Here is a 15,191-nt window from a genome sequence, read left to right on the forward strand (position 1 = left end):
CAATTTGGTTGCTGCTTGGTTGAACAATTTTTTATAATCAATAAATGAGACACCATAGTGACCTATGGTGTCTCATTTATTGATTATAAAAAATTGTTCACTTGTGCATCTCCCTTGTTTTTGGTACTCTCCTCTCCTCTCTCTCATATCTCTATTCTATTTTGTAGGAACTAAGTGAAAGTACATTTCCTTTTTTACAGCCCCAGATCAGTCCAGAGAAGAAATAGAAATTGATGAAAGGAAGCCATTTTATACTATTGAGATAAAAGCCATATTATAGGTTGCAAGGTAGTATGCATGCCTTGTACTGGAGCAGAGAATTATTCCCAGGCGAGCCTGGAGGTCTCTATCTGGCCTTGCTAGAATAGATGGACATTATTTGATTTGCTCAACAGTTCTGACAGTTCAGATGTTGTCCTTTTTAGCTTGGTCATCTATTGACTACCTTGTGAATCATGGGCTTGCCCATCCTTATGAGGGCAAAACCAACGGCAGCTGGCACTGTGCCTCTACTAGGGCTTTCTCTTATGTGAACCTGTGTGTGAACTGAAGCACAAAGAGCCTCTCCACTCTAACTGGTTTGTGAACTAGGGAAAAGCTGTGATGTAATGGCAGATCTCACTTTATTGAGAAATTCATCCATTGACTTATCTGTCTAAGGGAGTGTCATATTGTTTACATAAAGAACACCACACAGACACACACATATGCCTGCCCTGGGGGGTATTTCAACATTGCTAAAGGAAAATCCAGGCAAATTCTGATAAGTCTTGCAAGAGTTATAAACAACAAGCCTGTATTTTCCTTTAGTGACATTGATGGAATACACCCCTGCACTCTCTGTTACTCCTCCTAGTGTTTGCTGATCCAAACTGGATAGCTGTCTGGAGTGGCTAATATTACTTGGTCTCAAATGCCCTCTGCAGGGTCAGGCAACTGGTACAGAGAGCTCTTCTCTGCTCTTCCCTCTCTTGCTCTTTCTCTGCTCTCTATTCCTGCCCCCTTTCCATTCAGACTATGAGCCAGCCCTTTTCTTTTCTTTAAGTGTTGTAGAAAAGAATAGAGCAGAAATAGTTTTTTCTATTTTAAAGATGGTACAAATCAACCACCATAGCCCCCAGATGAGGTGCATGTATTAGTCCAGTGATTCTGTTGGGCGGGGGGGATGACTAGAGCAGCCAGAGCATATGTTTAGGGGATCAGGTGAATCAGAGGTAATTGGCTGTGTGGAAGAGCTTGCCGGTGGGGATTTATGATTTAGGCAGGCTGTGTTGTTGTTTCAAGGGGAAAACTGCTTGTCTGTTTCACAGCTAGATAAATCCCCCAGACTGAGCAATTAGTCTCATGCCAAAGTAGTTACATCTCCACAACGGTTAATAGAATGATGATAAGAATCACGGCAAGAAAAAAATAAATACACTTCTTTATTTATTTGATACAAGAGATGTGTCAAACTATGTAATCTGGTAAATACCCTGGTTGCTTTCTTGTTTGTCCTGTTTTGTTAAAGGTTCAGTCTGTAAGATAAGCAGTAATTTAAATTAATGAAGATTACAGACAAAGAGTACAATATTGTAGCAACCCTGTTCATTAATGTTCATTGATGCTTGAGTTCATGTTCATGTTCGCACTGTTACTGTGTTGTGTGCCAATGCACCCCTGTGATTGGTGGAGGTCACGGGGGGGGGGGGGGGGGGGCGCGTGCTGTGTTGTGGTTGTTGTTGTGGAGACCGTTGGAAGAGAGCGCTCCGGTGAACTAAGAAAGTTGTGTATGAGATAGTTTACAATTAAACGCACAGATTACATGAGAGAAGCTATCTGTAATTATTCCAACCACTGTCCAAGTCGGGACGTTACATTGGTGTCAGAAGTAAAAAAAAAAAAAAAACGACCGTTCGTCACCCTTCGTTGGTCAGGGTACAGCTAGGCTAGCTAGCCGCGGACATACTGGCCATGCAGCGGGACGGGACCGGGACGCGTCCGAAAGTTAAGGAGGAGAAGTAAGGAGAGAAGGAGGGAGATGAAGTATGGAGAGAAGGAGGGAGATGATGCTTCGAGGCTGACGGGGGAAGGTGCTTCAGCACACAAGGCTCACTTGAGGGACACAGCCAGGAGATTAGCTGCCGATGCAGGACTGGGCTCGTCCGGGCACCGGCATAAAGGGAAACAGGCTGACTCCTCCTCCAGCGCAGCGACGCACAGCAGAGACTATGTACACAAAGATGGCGGCCCCCATGGGAATCATGTCCCTGTTAAAACACCAAAATACTCTGGTAAGGCAGACTGGGAGGCTTTCCGTGCCCAATTTGAACTATTAGCGCAGGCAGCGGGCTGGTCTGAGGACAATAAAGCTCTACAGCTGGCTCTATGCCTCACAGATGAAGCATTATCATGCTTGCTACTACTTAGCTTTCATGTGACGTCACAGCATAGTGGAAACGCCCACCTGACGGGCAAAAGGCACTTTTTCCAACACTATTTGAATGGAGTCGATCCTCCACTCCTATCACCGTGGACACAGCAAGGAGCGAATTCCCGGATATAAATATTCCCTCGCCTCGCTGACAGCGGGAGTTGGGAGTTTCGTCCAGCAGCCGGTGAACGCCCGGTTGATCGAGTTTCATATTAAAAGTATATCTTCTCGGGGTGTCAGCGCGTTGGTTAAGGGCTCAAAATGACCGTATACTGATGGTGAATTTAGCAATAATAGTCTTATGTTTGTACCACCTCCATAACCGGTGTTATTCACGGGAAAAGACGGTCAAGGAGGCACCCTTTGCAGGTCAATAACTTTGATTCTCCGGGGGTTAGGAAAATAATTCCAACGTGTCCGGATAGAGTAGATGACAGGGAATCCAACACTATTTGAATGGAGTCGATCCTCCACTCCTATCACCGTGGACACAGCAAGGAGCGAATTCCCGGATATAAATATTCCCTCGCCTCGCTGACAGCTGGAGTTGGGAGTTTCGTCCAGCAGCCGGTGAACGCCCGGTTGATCGAGTTTCATATTAAAAGTATATCTTCTCGGGGTGTCAGCGCGTTGGTTAAGGGCTCAAAATGACCGTATACTGATGGTGAATTTAGCAATAATAGTCTTATGTTTGTACCACCTCCATAACCGGTGTTATTCACGGGAAAAGCCGGTCAAGGAGGCACCCTTTGCAGGTCAATAACTTTGATTCTCCGGGGGTTAGGAAAATAATTCCAACGTGTCCGGATAGAGTAGAAGACAGGGAATCCAACACTATTTGAATGGTGTCAATCCTCCACTCCTATCACCGTCGTGTATCTTGATAGTTCTTCATGAGTGAGGTGGTCTAAATAGTAGGCAGCCATGTTGAGCGATGTTGCTATGATACTTTTTGCCCGTCAGGTTGGTGGTTGCTAGGGAAGAAACCACGTGACTGAAAGCTATGAATTGGGCTCTAGTTGGCACTCTGCAGAGGCGTTTTGGACAATGTGAACAGCCTGGTGTCCTGCGCTCTGAACTGTGTAGCAGGCGCAGGCAGCCCGGGGAGCCATTCCGGGCGTTAGCCAATGACATTGAGACCCTGTCAAGGAGAGCCTATGCCCACATGCCCCCCGGGGTGCAGAGTGAGCTCGCCAGAGACCAGTTTATCCAGGCTATAAATCCAAGGGAGCTGCGCATCCAGACCCAACTGGCACACCCCCGCACGCTACAAGAGGCACTCGAGCTGGCGTTGGAAAGAGAGATAGTGGGAGCTGGGACAGCAGGGAGCAGTCTGCGGGACGGCAGCCCTGTGGTGAGAACCGCCGTTGACAACAGCCTAACCCAAGAGAGGCCTGCGTGGGCGACAAAGCTGACAGAACTGATCCGGGCTGTGTCGCTGCAATCATCACGCAGTGACACACGTCCACGCAATCGAAATGACTGGGGCGACATGCGGCCTCGCCAGGGCCCTTTCGTCTGTTGGGAGTGTGGCCAAGCTGGCCATATCCGCAGGCGGTGCCCCAAGCTTGCTGGCGACCAGGGAAACGCCCCGGGGTCTGTATAGATGGGACGATACAGACCCCTGGCGCCGCATCCCATGCTGCCCCACCTCTGACAGGAGCCCAACAGCACAGACGGGGGAGTGGGGCTCCACTACCCCCAGAAGCGAAAGACACCGCGGAGCCCACGAGGGTGGTAGGGTGGACTCATGCTGGGGATTTTTGTCATGTCCACATCACCCTGGCTGGGACTCCCTGTACGGCCCTTGTGGACACAGGCTACACTGCAACACTGATGAGGCCCGACGTCATTCCAGTGGGGACACAATTGGAGACAACTGCTGTGCAGCTGCGAACAGTAACAGGTGAACTAGCCCCTATGCGGGGGAGAGGGAGGGTGGCTATAAATGTGGGAGGTCTGTCAGTGACATTTAGTGTATGGGTGGCAGATGTGCAGGACCCCTGTATACTGGGTCTGGACTTCCTGTTTGCTTGCTGTGTGCTGGACCTGGGGAAGGACACACTGAGCTTCCCTGGGGGCCCCACTGTTAAAATTATATCCCCCTCGCTGGTCCCGAGACCACAATCACTGTCCGTGAAAGCCACAGACACACAATGTTATGGGTCCGACCCCTCGGCTGAGGACAATGGCGCCCCACTCTCCCGACCAAACCCCCCACCCCCCCCTTCACCCATCCCCTCGATGCTTGGTAGCCCATCAGTTGAGCCCCACACCCCCACTGGTGGACAGCCTCCATCTCCGGCAACACTTCCCTCTACAGGTTTGGGCCCCCTTCCCCCGACCCAGCCGTCCACAACGGAAGAGGTGGATAGACTGTCGGCAGTGAGAGAAATATGGAAACGTAACTGTGACACGTTGGAGCCCTGGCAACAAGAAGAGCTATGGCAGGTGTTGTCTGAATTTAAAGACATTTTCGCCCTGACAGAGGAGGAAGAGGGACTGACACATCTGGTGCAGCATGAGATAGACACCGGGGATGCTCGGCCCATCAAGATGCGTCCCCGCCGTCTTCCCATGGCATATCAGGCGGCTGCCGACAGTGCGATTGAGGAGATGCAGAGGGCAGGCATCATTGAACCCTCTGACAGTCCCTGGGCTTCGGGGGTTGTAATGGTCAACAAAAAAAAGAGCCAGAAAATGAGATTCTGTGTGGATTACAGACCGCTGAACAGCGTGACCAGGAAAGACTCGTATTCACTGCCCCGCATCGACGAGTCACTGGACTTGGTGTCCGGCTCATCCTGGTTCTCCTCACTAGACCTGCACAGTGGCTATTGGCAGGTGCCCCTTAGCCCCGAGGCCAGGCCGAAGACCGCCTTCTGTACGGGCAGGGGGTTGTGGCAGTTCCGTGTCCTCAGCTTTGGCCTGTGCAATGCCCCTGCCACGTTCGAAAGGCTGATGGAAGAGGTGCTGCTTGGCATCCCCCGCCAAGAATGCCTGGTCTACTTGGATGACATTCTGGCTCATGGGAGCTCCTTCCAGGCGACCTTGGGGACCCTGAGGCAGATACTGCAGAGGATAGCAGCAGCAGGTCCGATAAAGCTTAGAAAAGGTCATACTCGTCACTGTGGTACATTAGAAACTCGTCATCATCGTCGTCATCTTCGTCATAGACATTCAGTACGTCTAACAGTAGGGTCATTGCCATGACCTGATCAAGAAACTCATCCAGATTCACTGCATGATGAGAATGTGTTGAGTGACGGCGGCGGTGAGGACGGTAGCCATGTGGAAGGTCATGCGCATAGAGGCACTCTGCCTTGAAGGGACAGCATCCATGGCGCATGAAGAAACTACATTTTATTTTACTGCATTTCTCTCTAAAGGTAGTAATAAGAGTTTCCTTTAGCCGTCCTTCCACCCAGTACTTACTGGGGATGTAAAAGGATGATTTCACTCTGCACTGTGGACAAGCCTTGATATCTTCCTCCTGAAAGTTTTTGGTTTTCCTCCAGGTAACGATGCATTCCAGGCAGAAGGAATGACTGCAGTTTGGTAGGATGCCAAAACGACGGTCCTCAGTACTGGTCTTCTCATATACCTTGTCCATGCAGATGCCACAGGTCACATCTTTGCTCTGTTTAAAAATAAAAAATAAACACAATATTTTTATTATCATTTTTATATACCAACATCAAAGACGAGACAACAAAAGACAAAAAAAGAGAAACATACAATAACAAAATTCACAAACAGACACACACAACTTGCATCAATTTTGGATTGAATGAAAAAACAATACAAAAACAAAACTTTCCTCCTGTATAAAGTATTCTATCTTACATGTTCTTCATGTATGGTTCCCACAGCTTGTCAAAGTCTTTCCGCTTGCCTTTAATAATATAGGTTAATCTTTCCAGACCAATAGATTCCAAGAGCCCCCTTTTCCACATTCTCAATGTTGGAGCGTCCATACTCTTCCAGCATAGTGCTATGACTCTCCTGGCTTGAAGGAGTCCAAAGTCCAGAAGTTTGGTCTGTTTTGATGTCTGTGTGAAGTCCTCCGGATATATTCCAAGCACACAGAGTTTTACATTTATCTTTGCTCTGGTTGAAAGAGTCCGTTTGGACCTGGTCATTAGGGGCAGCAGCCCCACCAAGCTCTGCTGCCTTCTGGGATGAGCCCTCATCCTGTTTTTGGCCTTCTAACGATATGCCAGCTTGAGCTAATAGATTACTGTAAGGAAGAATTTGAGCTGATGTCTTGGGAGTCTGCTGAACTGATACTTGGGGAACAGCGAAATTAAACTGTGACATCACCTCTTGCTGTTGGGGTGAGGATGAACCCTCTGCTAAATCTTCCTCAGTAACATTGGTGGTCTGATGCCCAAAGTTGTTCTGCAGGTTGGCTACATGTGTTAGCACAGACTCTGACCCCCTGCGGTGTTGGCTAGAAAACCTTTGAGCCTGAAGTAAAGCAGGCTCTGAGCCTCTGCGGCCAGGCAGCACATCCCAAGGTGTATGGACGATTGTAGCTGAACCCCTTCTACTTGTAGTGGTCCCCTCACTATCAGGCTGAAGGATGTGGCGATATCTGCAGCTCTCTCCAAACCAGCATCCACCTTTCTGGAAGTACCTGCATATTTGAGCTGATGGCAACACTGGCAACTGGTGTAGAAAATGACAACAGGCACCAAACAGGCATGATCCTTCCATGAATTGCCTCAGGAGAATCAGACCAGCAGAGCTCGTGCTGCTTCAGACTCCAACAAACGTTCGAAAGGCTGATGGAAGAGGTGCTGCTTGGCATCCCCCGCCAAGAATGCCTGGTCTACCTGGATGACATTCTGGCTCATGGGAGCTCCTTCCAGGCGACCTTGGGGACCCTGAGGCAGATACTGCAGAGGATAGCAGCAGCAGGTCTGACCTCCACCCTGACAAATGTTGCTTCATGAGGAGAGAAGTGGAGTTTTTGGGGCACAAGCTGGGGGCAGAAGGCATCAGCACAACGGATGAGAAGGTGCATGCAGTACAATACTGGCCCACCCCCACTACCCAGCGAGAGCTAAAAAGCTTTCTGGGTTTGGCCTCATACTACAGAAGGTTTGTGCGAGGCTTCTCCTGCCTAGCCGCCCCCCTGTATCGCCTGCAGCAGAAGGACAGGGATTTCATCTGGACACCGGAGTGTGAACAGGCCTTCAACTCTCTCAAGAAGGCGTTGACAGAGTCCCCCACTCTCACTCCCCCGAACCCCAACCTGCCATTTGTCCTGGACACGGACGCCAGCGACGTGGGCACAGGTGCGGTGCTGAGTCAGGTGGGGCCGGAGGGGGAGAGAGTTGTGGCGTATTTCAGCAAAACGTTCAACAAGGCAGAGCGCCGCTACTGCATCACGCGTAGAGAGCTTCTGGCCATTGTGATGGCAATAAGCCACTTCAGATATTACCTCTGTGGCCTGCCCTTCACTGTCAGGACCGACCACTCAGCTCTCCAGTGGTTGATGTCCTTCAAGGAACCGGAGGGGCAGATCGCCCGCTGGCTGGAACCGCTGGCGTTCTACGACGTCACAGTGGTGTACAGGGCCGGCGCTCATCACGCCAATGCCGATGCTCTGTCCCGACGCCCCTGTGCGCCAGCCGGGTGTCGCTACTGCGAGCGCAGAGAGGCACGTGAGAGAGAGCTCCGGGAGGGGGAGGGGATATGTCCCATGCACGAGGCGAGTGAGCCGGTCTGCAGAGAGATGCAGGTTATCGGCTCAGCGGAGTGGAGAGCACAGCAGGAGCAGGATACCGATTTACAACCGGTGCTGCAGTGGGTGGAGTCTGGACAGAAACCACCGTGGCCTGAGGTAGCAGGGAGCTCACCTGCAACTAAGGCTGTATGCAAAGTTTGTATGCAAAGTTTGAGACCCTGCGTGTGAGTGAGGGGGTGCTGCAAAGATCCTGGAAAGAGCCAGCTACAGGAGAGAGCAAGTGGCAGGTGGTGGTCCCCCGAGCGCTGAGAGAGGCCGTGTTCCGAACCTCTCATGGAACCACAGGGGCTGGACATTTTGGAGTCTCCAAGACCCTTCGTCGCCTCCGTCAAGGGTTTTACTGGGGGCAGTTCCAAAGGGATGCTGAAGACTTTTGTCGCCGCTGTGACCTCTGTGCTGCGCACAAGGGTCCTCCGGATCAGTCCCACGCGCTGCTCCAGCAGCTGGCGGTGGGCGCTCCCATGGAGAGAGTAGCAGTGGATGTCATGGGCCCCTTTCCCCGCACGGACAAGGGCAATCGTTTTGTCCTAGTGGCCATGGACTATTTTACAAAATGGCCAGAGGCATACGCGTTGCCCAACCAAGAGGCAGAGACTGTGGCAGATGTTCTAGTAGAGGGCTTGTTTGCCAGGTTTGGAGCAGCAGAGACCATCCACAGCGATCAAGGGAGGAACTTCGAGTCGCGGGTGTTCGCTGCTATGTGTGAGCGTCTGGGCATGCACAAGACCCGGACCACACCACACCCTTACATCCCCAGAGCGATGGACTCGTGGAAAGGTTCAATAGGACCTTAGCACAGCAGCTCGCCATCCTCACCGCAGAACACCAGCGTGACTGGGACATGCATATTCCCCTCGTCCTCATGGCCTACAGATCTGCTGTGCAGGACTCCACCTCCTGCACACCTGCCCTGCTCATGTTGGGGAGAGAACTACGGACGCCGGCAGAGATGGCTTTTGGCAAATCCCCGGACACTCCGACTGTTCCCCCGGGGCGGGAGTACGCCAGAAGACTCCAAGACAGGATGGAGTCAGCTCACAGCTTTGCTCGCAATCAGCTGGAGAAAGCGGGTATGAGACAGAAGAGAAACTATGACGTGAGGGCCAAAGGAAAGCACTTCCAGGCTGGGGACCTGGTGTGGGTGTATAGTCCACGGAGAAAGAGGGGCCGATGCCCTAAGTTGGACTGTCACTGGGTGGGGCCCTGTAAGGTACTGGGTGGGGGAGGTAGTGTACAGGGTCCAGCTACCACCCAGGGGAAGACGGGTGGCACTTCACAGAGACAGGTTAGCCCCATACAGAGGGGACTCTCTTCCCCCTCAGCATCCTGAGCCACCGACACCCTCCCGGAGAGACAGGGACACTAATGACACGCCCAGGCCAAGGAGAACGGGCCTTAGAACAGCAGTGGGCAGGAGCCTCAGTATCCCTGAACCCAATTCCCCAGATTCACTGCCTATGTCCCCCATTGATACCCCCCCCATTGATACCCCCCATTTCCCCTATTCACCACCCCAAGTCCCTGCCATGCAGCAGGGTAGTCCCACTCAACAGGCGGAGCCGCCTGTGTCACTACCAGGACAACGACCTCCGAGACTGAGACGGGCCCCGGGTCACCTCAGAGACTTTGTTTGGCCCTCGGGGCGAGGGCCTTTGTAAGGGGGGAGCAATGTAGCAACCCTGTTCATTAATGTTCATTAATGCTTGAGTTCATGTTCATGTTCGCACTGTTACTGTGTTGTGTGCCAATGCACCCCTGTGATTGGTGGAGGTCACGGGGGGGGGGGGGGGGCGCGTGCTGTGTTGTGGTTGTTGTTGTGGAGACCGTTGGAAGAGAGCGCTCCGGTGAACTAAGAAAGTTGTGTATGAGATAGTTTACAATTAAACGCACAGATTACATGAGAGAAGCTATCTGTCATTATTCCAACCACTGTCCAAGTCGGGACGTTACAATATGCTGTCTAAATACTTTGATTATCATATCAGAACCACTATTTTACTTTTTCATAGCCAAAACCAGAACATAATACTGTATTATTTATATTTCATTGTCATATGTTTTTGTAAATAAATTAAGGTCTATGTATAATCTCAAAACAAAGAGTAATGCTGGAATGACATTCCTTGAGCACACAGATGTCATTTAAGTCAAGCGCTATTTGCATGTGAAAATGCAATTGCTACATTGTCTATATGTATATTGGTGGCTTTGGCCCACTATTTCATGGTATGCATGAGGTGTATATCCCGTTGCCTGGCAACATGTCACCTTTCCACAAGCAACACACCTCTTCTTGTTCAGCAATACTAATTGTTAAGAGACAATTAGCCTCACAATGGAATGTTCAGAAATCGAAACAGAAGAGAGGAGGAAGGTCTGAGGGTTTCCTCCTTTCTCCTCCAACAGAAACTACTCCTCCCTCTTCTAATATTGAAGGATTAGGAGAAAGTCCAAGGTCAAATTACTACATGAAAAAAGAGAACTATCTGCTGTCACCTGCTGGGCAAAGTAAATCCCATACAATTTATGGTGGATAATGTGGAATCAAACGATTCAGGGGATTCGAAAAAAAAAAAATCTTTAACTTTTCACTTGGGTAAATTGGGACTGCGCCAAAATGTATTATACCATATAGAACTCATTATTTGAAAAGCCACCACCAAGCCTTGACTTCTGCAATGCACTCCTTGGCCGGGCTCCCCGTCTCCAGACCTCTGCATCTCTTCCTGAATGGTGCCGCCCGTTCGGAGTTCAATCTCCCCAAATTCTCCCATGTGACCCCCCTCTTTCGCACCCTTCACTGGGTCCCGGTAAGCAGCTCGCATCACATTCGATGGTCAGCCGTCAAACCCCTGCCCAGTCACTCTGCTCTTCCACCTGGACTGACCGCCGCCTGCCTGGCCCCGCCACCTCTACGTGGATGTAGTCGCACTGCTCACCACTGTCAGGACTGCAGAGTCGCTGCCTATCTTCCATACTCTCTTCAGGCTACGTCTTAAAATTGTCCCTCCTAAAGACCTCACCCCCACTTCCCCCCTGTACAGCTTCTCTACTATAAATAATTTATATTATAATAATATTATTTATTATTATTTTTGCCTGTTTTTGCATTGTATTTGTACTTGTTTTTGTTCATGTATATGTGAAAAAAGCATAAATGCACCTTCTGTAATGCCAAAACAAATTCCTATATGTGTCAAGCATAATGGCAATAACGTTATCTGAATCTGAATCTGAAAAGAAAAGAAAAGAAAGACAGAAAGAAAGAAAGAAAAAACGTAATTCTTCGTTCTCCTTGCCATGTAACTGCTCGTCATAGCATAGATTACTTTTTCTTATTATGACTGATGGATAGACTTGTACGACACATGATAAAGGCGTCTGCTACAATCATTTCGTTGCATTTTCTTTACTATGTAATGACAATAAAGTGAATCCAATCTAAATGCCCAAAATGTAAATGCAATATGATCACTGCCACGACATAAAAATTAAGTAATACAACTATTTCTTCTTACAAATGGAATGAACGTGGCAGAATAACATAACATGCCAAATGGACTACTATTCCCATCAGCCCCACGACAGCCTATTTCTCCGGAAGAAATCGTCCAGTTCTGCCTCTACGCTTCCTCTTTCCGTCTACGGGGTTTAGGTACGAGAATGGTCATTTTATGCTCTTCACACAATCTAATCTAAATCTTGTTTAAAATAACCTCATCCACTCTCTGACATAATTTGAACGTTCACAATAAGTACTCAGTAGGGTAACGCTTGTATTCTTGAAACAAAAAAGTCTCTATTTTGTTGTTTAAAATACTATCCAAATGTGGTGTGTATGGGTAGAGGTCCGTAGTGACATGGCCTGTCATAGCTTTGCTAGCAGCTACCGGTAGCTTGTTCTAATGATTCGCTTCAGTCCACAAATGTTTCTGCCATATATTTTGAACGTCATGAGTTTCTCCCATCGTTGTTTACTTACACTTTTTGGTTTAGAAACTTCACTTACAAGTTAGTTGGCAACTTACAAGCTTGCGATGTGAGTTAGCATGCAACTTAGCAGGCTACTCAAACCACCGTGTTGGCTGTCTAGTCCCTCTGTTAGACCCTTGTAGGGTTGTCCAGAGAGCAAAACTAGTTTGTCACTAGTGTTAATGTGGCTCCTTGCTCAGTGCTGAGCACGACAACCGGTCGCTAGTTTTAGTTGTATTAATGAAGTTGTCACTTGTAGTCATGTAAGCTAAAGCTCGCTGTGGCTTGTGTGTATATGCACGCAGTCATACAGGATGCACTACAAGCTAGTAAAGCATGTCTCATCTGTCAGTATTTTCTTTATTGAAAATTCATACCGACATCAATCTTGCCTGTCCATTTCAGACACAATGGGACGTGTGATCAGGGGACAGAGAAAAGGTGCGGGCTCCGTGTTCAAAGCCCATGTGAAGCACAGAAAAGGTGCTGCTAAACTCCGCCACATTGACTTCGCTGAACGCCATGGCTACATCAAGGGAATCGTGAAGGTAAGTCCTCCTGTAACCGGTACACTTATTACCATTGTCACTGTCACAGAAAGGAAATCCATGCTAGAAAGGAAATCTTTATTAACTTCACCATTATGACCTGATTTAACCTTATCATTATCATTATCCCTCTCAGGACATCATCCATGACCCCGGCCGTGGAGCTCCCCTGGCAAAGGTGGCTTTCCGTGACCCCTACCGCTTCAAGAAGAGGACAGAGCTCTTCATTGCCGCTGAGGGCATCCATACCGGACAGTTCATCTACTGTGGCAAGAAGGGTAAGGGCAGGGCTAAGACGTTGTTATGGCTGCTTAGAATCATGAGCACAATGCTGCAGTTGGTGGCTCTCAAAGTGTTTTGCATCCATAACCAACACCCTCTCCCCTCCCTTCTGCTCTGCCCCTCTCCATCACAGCTCAGCTGAACATCGGCAATGTCCTGCCTGTCGGCACCATGCCTGAGGGTACCATCATCTGCTGCCTGGAGGAGAAGCCTGGTGACAGGGGCAAGCTGGCACGCGCATCCGGAAACTACGCCACCGTCATCTCCCACAACCCAGAGACCAAGAAATCCAGAGTCAAGCTGCCCTCTGGCTCAAAGAAGGTCATCGCATCTGCCAACAGAGCCGTTGTCGGTAAGGACCTTGCCCTGAGAAATGATGGGCGTCTAGGCTTTTATTGGTTTTGTTCCGGAATTCCTTTTGTGATATTTTTTTTGTGTCTGAAGGAATGTAATGTATTGGAAACTGCTATGAGCCTTTCCAGACTCATGTTGTACCAAATGCATTGCTAATGTTACTAGGTGATTTAAAAGTGTGCTGTAGCAGGTTGGTATCAGGATGGACCCTTTTTGTGATGGAATATTATATAGGATCCTTGAAAATGGAATGCTTTGAAAATGCTTACTTCAAAGTAGGCTGATCGATCTTGAAAGATCTAATGCAATGTAGTGGAACCCATGTTTTCACCCATCCAAACATATTGGCTTTAAAATGACCTCAAGTGAGGGAAGAATGTATTAATGTTTTTTGAACAGGTCACAGGTTGAATGGGGTATTTAATTAAGTTAATGTCATGTTGAATGACTTCTGTCCTGTGGTTGCCAGGTGTGGTTGCTGGAGGTGGTCGTATTGACAAGCCCATCCTGAAGGCTGGTCGTGCCTACCACAAGTACAAGGCCAAGAGAAACTGCTGGCCCCGTGTCCGTGGTGTGGCCATGAACGTAAGTGGCCATTTAATTTGGTTGAATATTACATTCAACATCTGAATGACCGGACTTTACTAAATAGTTAAATTTGTCGAAGAACCGTTACAATTTGTAACTGTTTGACGATCTAACATTCCCCTTTTAGTTGCTAGGCTCTGGTGTGCAAGTTTCCACATTTTCTTATCAAAGAAGCAATAGGACATTATTGCAGTTCAGATTAATTTGAGTCCATAACCAATTCTCCCTTCTCTTGCCTCTGCAGCCAGTTGAGCATCCCTTCGGTGGTGGTAACCATCAGCATATTGGCAAACCCTCGACTATCAGGAGGGACGCACCCGCTGGTCGCAAGGTCGGTCTCATTGCTGCCCGCCGCACAGGCAGACTGCGTGGAACAAAGACCGTCCAGGAGAAGGAAAACTAACTGTCTTGATAATAAAATATGTTCCAAGAAAACTGACCTGTGTTGCCTCCTTTTGTGTTTGATTCTATATACTACTTGCACCATGAGGCCCAATTGTAATCGGGGGGGGGGGGGGGGGGAGTTCTGATTAGTAGCTTCAGTATTATGCAGGCTGAATCAATGGAACCCAATACATTTATGTAATTTCTAGGTGCTTGTCTTGCAGATCCCTGGTCCTAAATAAGTTGGCAGTTCTGAACAGGTCAAGAGGGCAGCAATGTCTAGTTCTATGATGGGATGGATTAGGACTGGGTTTTCAACTCCAGTCTAGGGAATTTTACAATCTGTTTCAGGGTTGGATAACCACAAAAGTAGTCACCCAGTGACTGCAGTGACATTTGAGTTGTACAAATCAGAGCCTTGTCTTGGCCTGAGACTAGCATTAGAATACCCTGACTAGGAGATTGTGGTCATTAACATTAGAAATGACTTGCCATCCCGATGCATTTGACTTTAACATGTATCTTATGATCAAACATATTAAATGTCTTGGTAAATCTAAATGATGGGATATTCAGTATTTTATCTATCCTGAACACCTGGTGGTGGGGAGTAAAATAATTATGAGAATTGACATGGTTGATTGGTCATAATCATGAACACAGTGGAACCAGGTCAGTGGCCTTGTGGTTGGACTGTCCACCGAGATTGGGAGGTGAGTTTGATCCCTGGCCAAGTCATACCAAAGACTATTAAAAAATGGTACCCGATTCCTCCCTGCTTGACACTCAGCATTAAGGGTTGGATTGGGGGTAAGACCCTGTGACATACCAGCGTCATGTCCAGGGGGTGTACTTGTACATCAAGCCGCCTCACACTACAGAAAGAGGAGATGGG

General features: G+C 48.6%; 2 protein-coding genes across 2 annotated transcripts; one reads left to right on the top strand and one right to left on the bottom strand.

Annotated features, from left to right (window-relative positions):
- Positions 1-5,519: 5,519 nt before the first annotated feature.
- LOC308162702 (putative E3 ubiquitin-protein ligase makorin-1) lies at positions 5,520-7,272 on the bottom strand (the record flags this gene model as incomplete). Its single annotated transcript, XM_080536844.1, has 4 exons — positions 5,520-6,053; positions 6,737-6,825; positions 6,985-7,084; positions 7,252-7,272. 4 exons carry the CDS (start codon positions 7,270-7,272, stop codon positions 5,520-5,522), a joined length of 744 nt encoding a protein of 247 aa, XP_080392970.1.
- A 4,533-nt stretch (positions 7,273-11,805) lies between these two features.
- Positions 11,806-14,341, top strand: rpl8 (ribosomal protein L8). The gene is made up of 6 exons (XM_080536102.1): positions 11,806-11,823; positions 12,546-12,688; positions 12,825-12,966; positions 13,104-13,322; positions 13,794-13,909; positions 14,157-14,341. The coding sequence occupies exons 2-6, from the start codon at positions 12,551-12,553 to the stop codon at positions 14,313-14,315; spliced, it is 774 nt and encodes a 257-aa protein (XP_080392228.1). The 5' UTR covers positions 11,806-11,823; positions 12,546-12,550; the 3' UTR covers positions 14,316-14,341.
- Positions 14,342-15,191: the final 850 nt, after the last annotated feature.

Source organism: Nansenia antarctica (genome assembly GCF_963989245.1).
Source record: "Nansenia antarctica genome assembly, chromosome: 7".
Lineage (NCBI taxonomy): Eukaryota > Metazoa > Chordata > Actinopteri > Argentiniformes > Microstomatidae > Nansenia > Nansenia antarctica.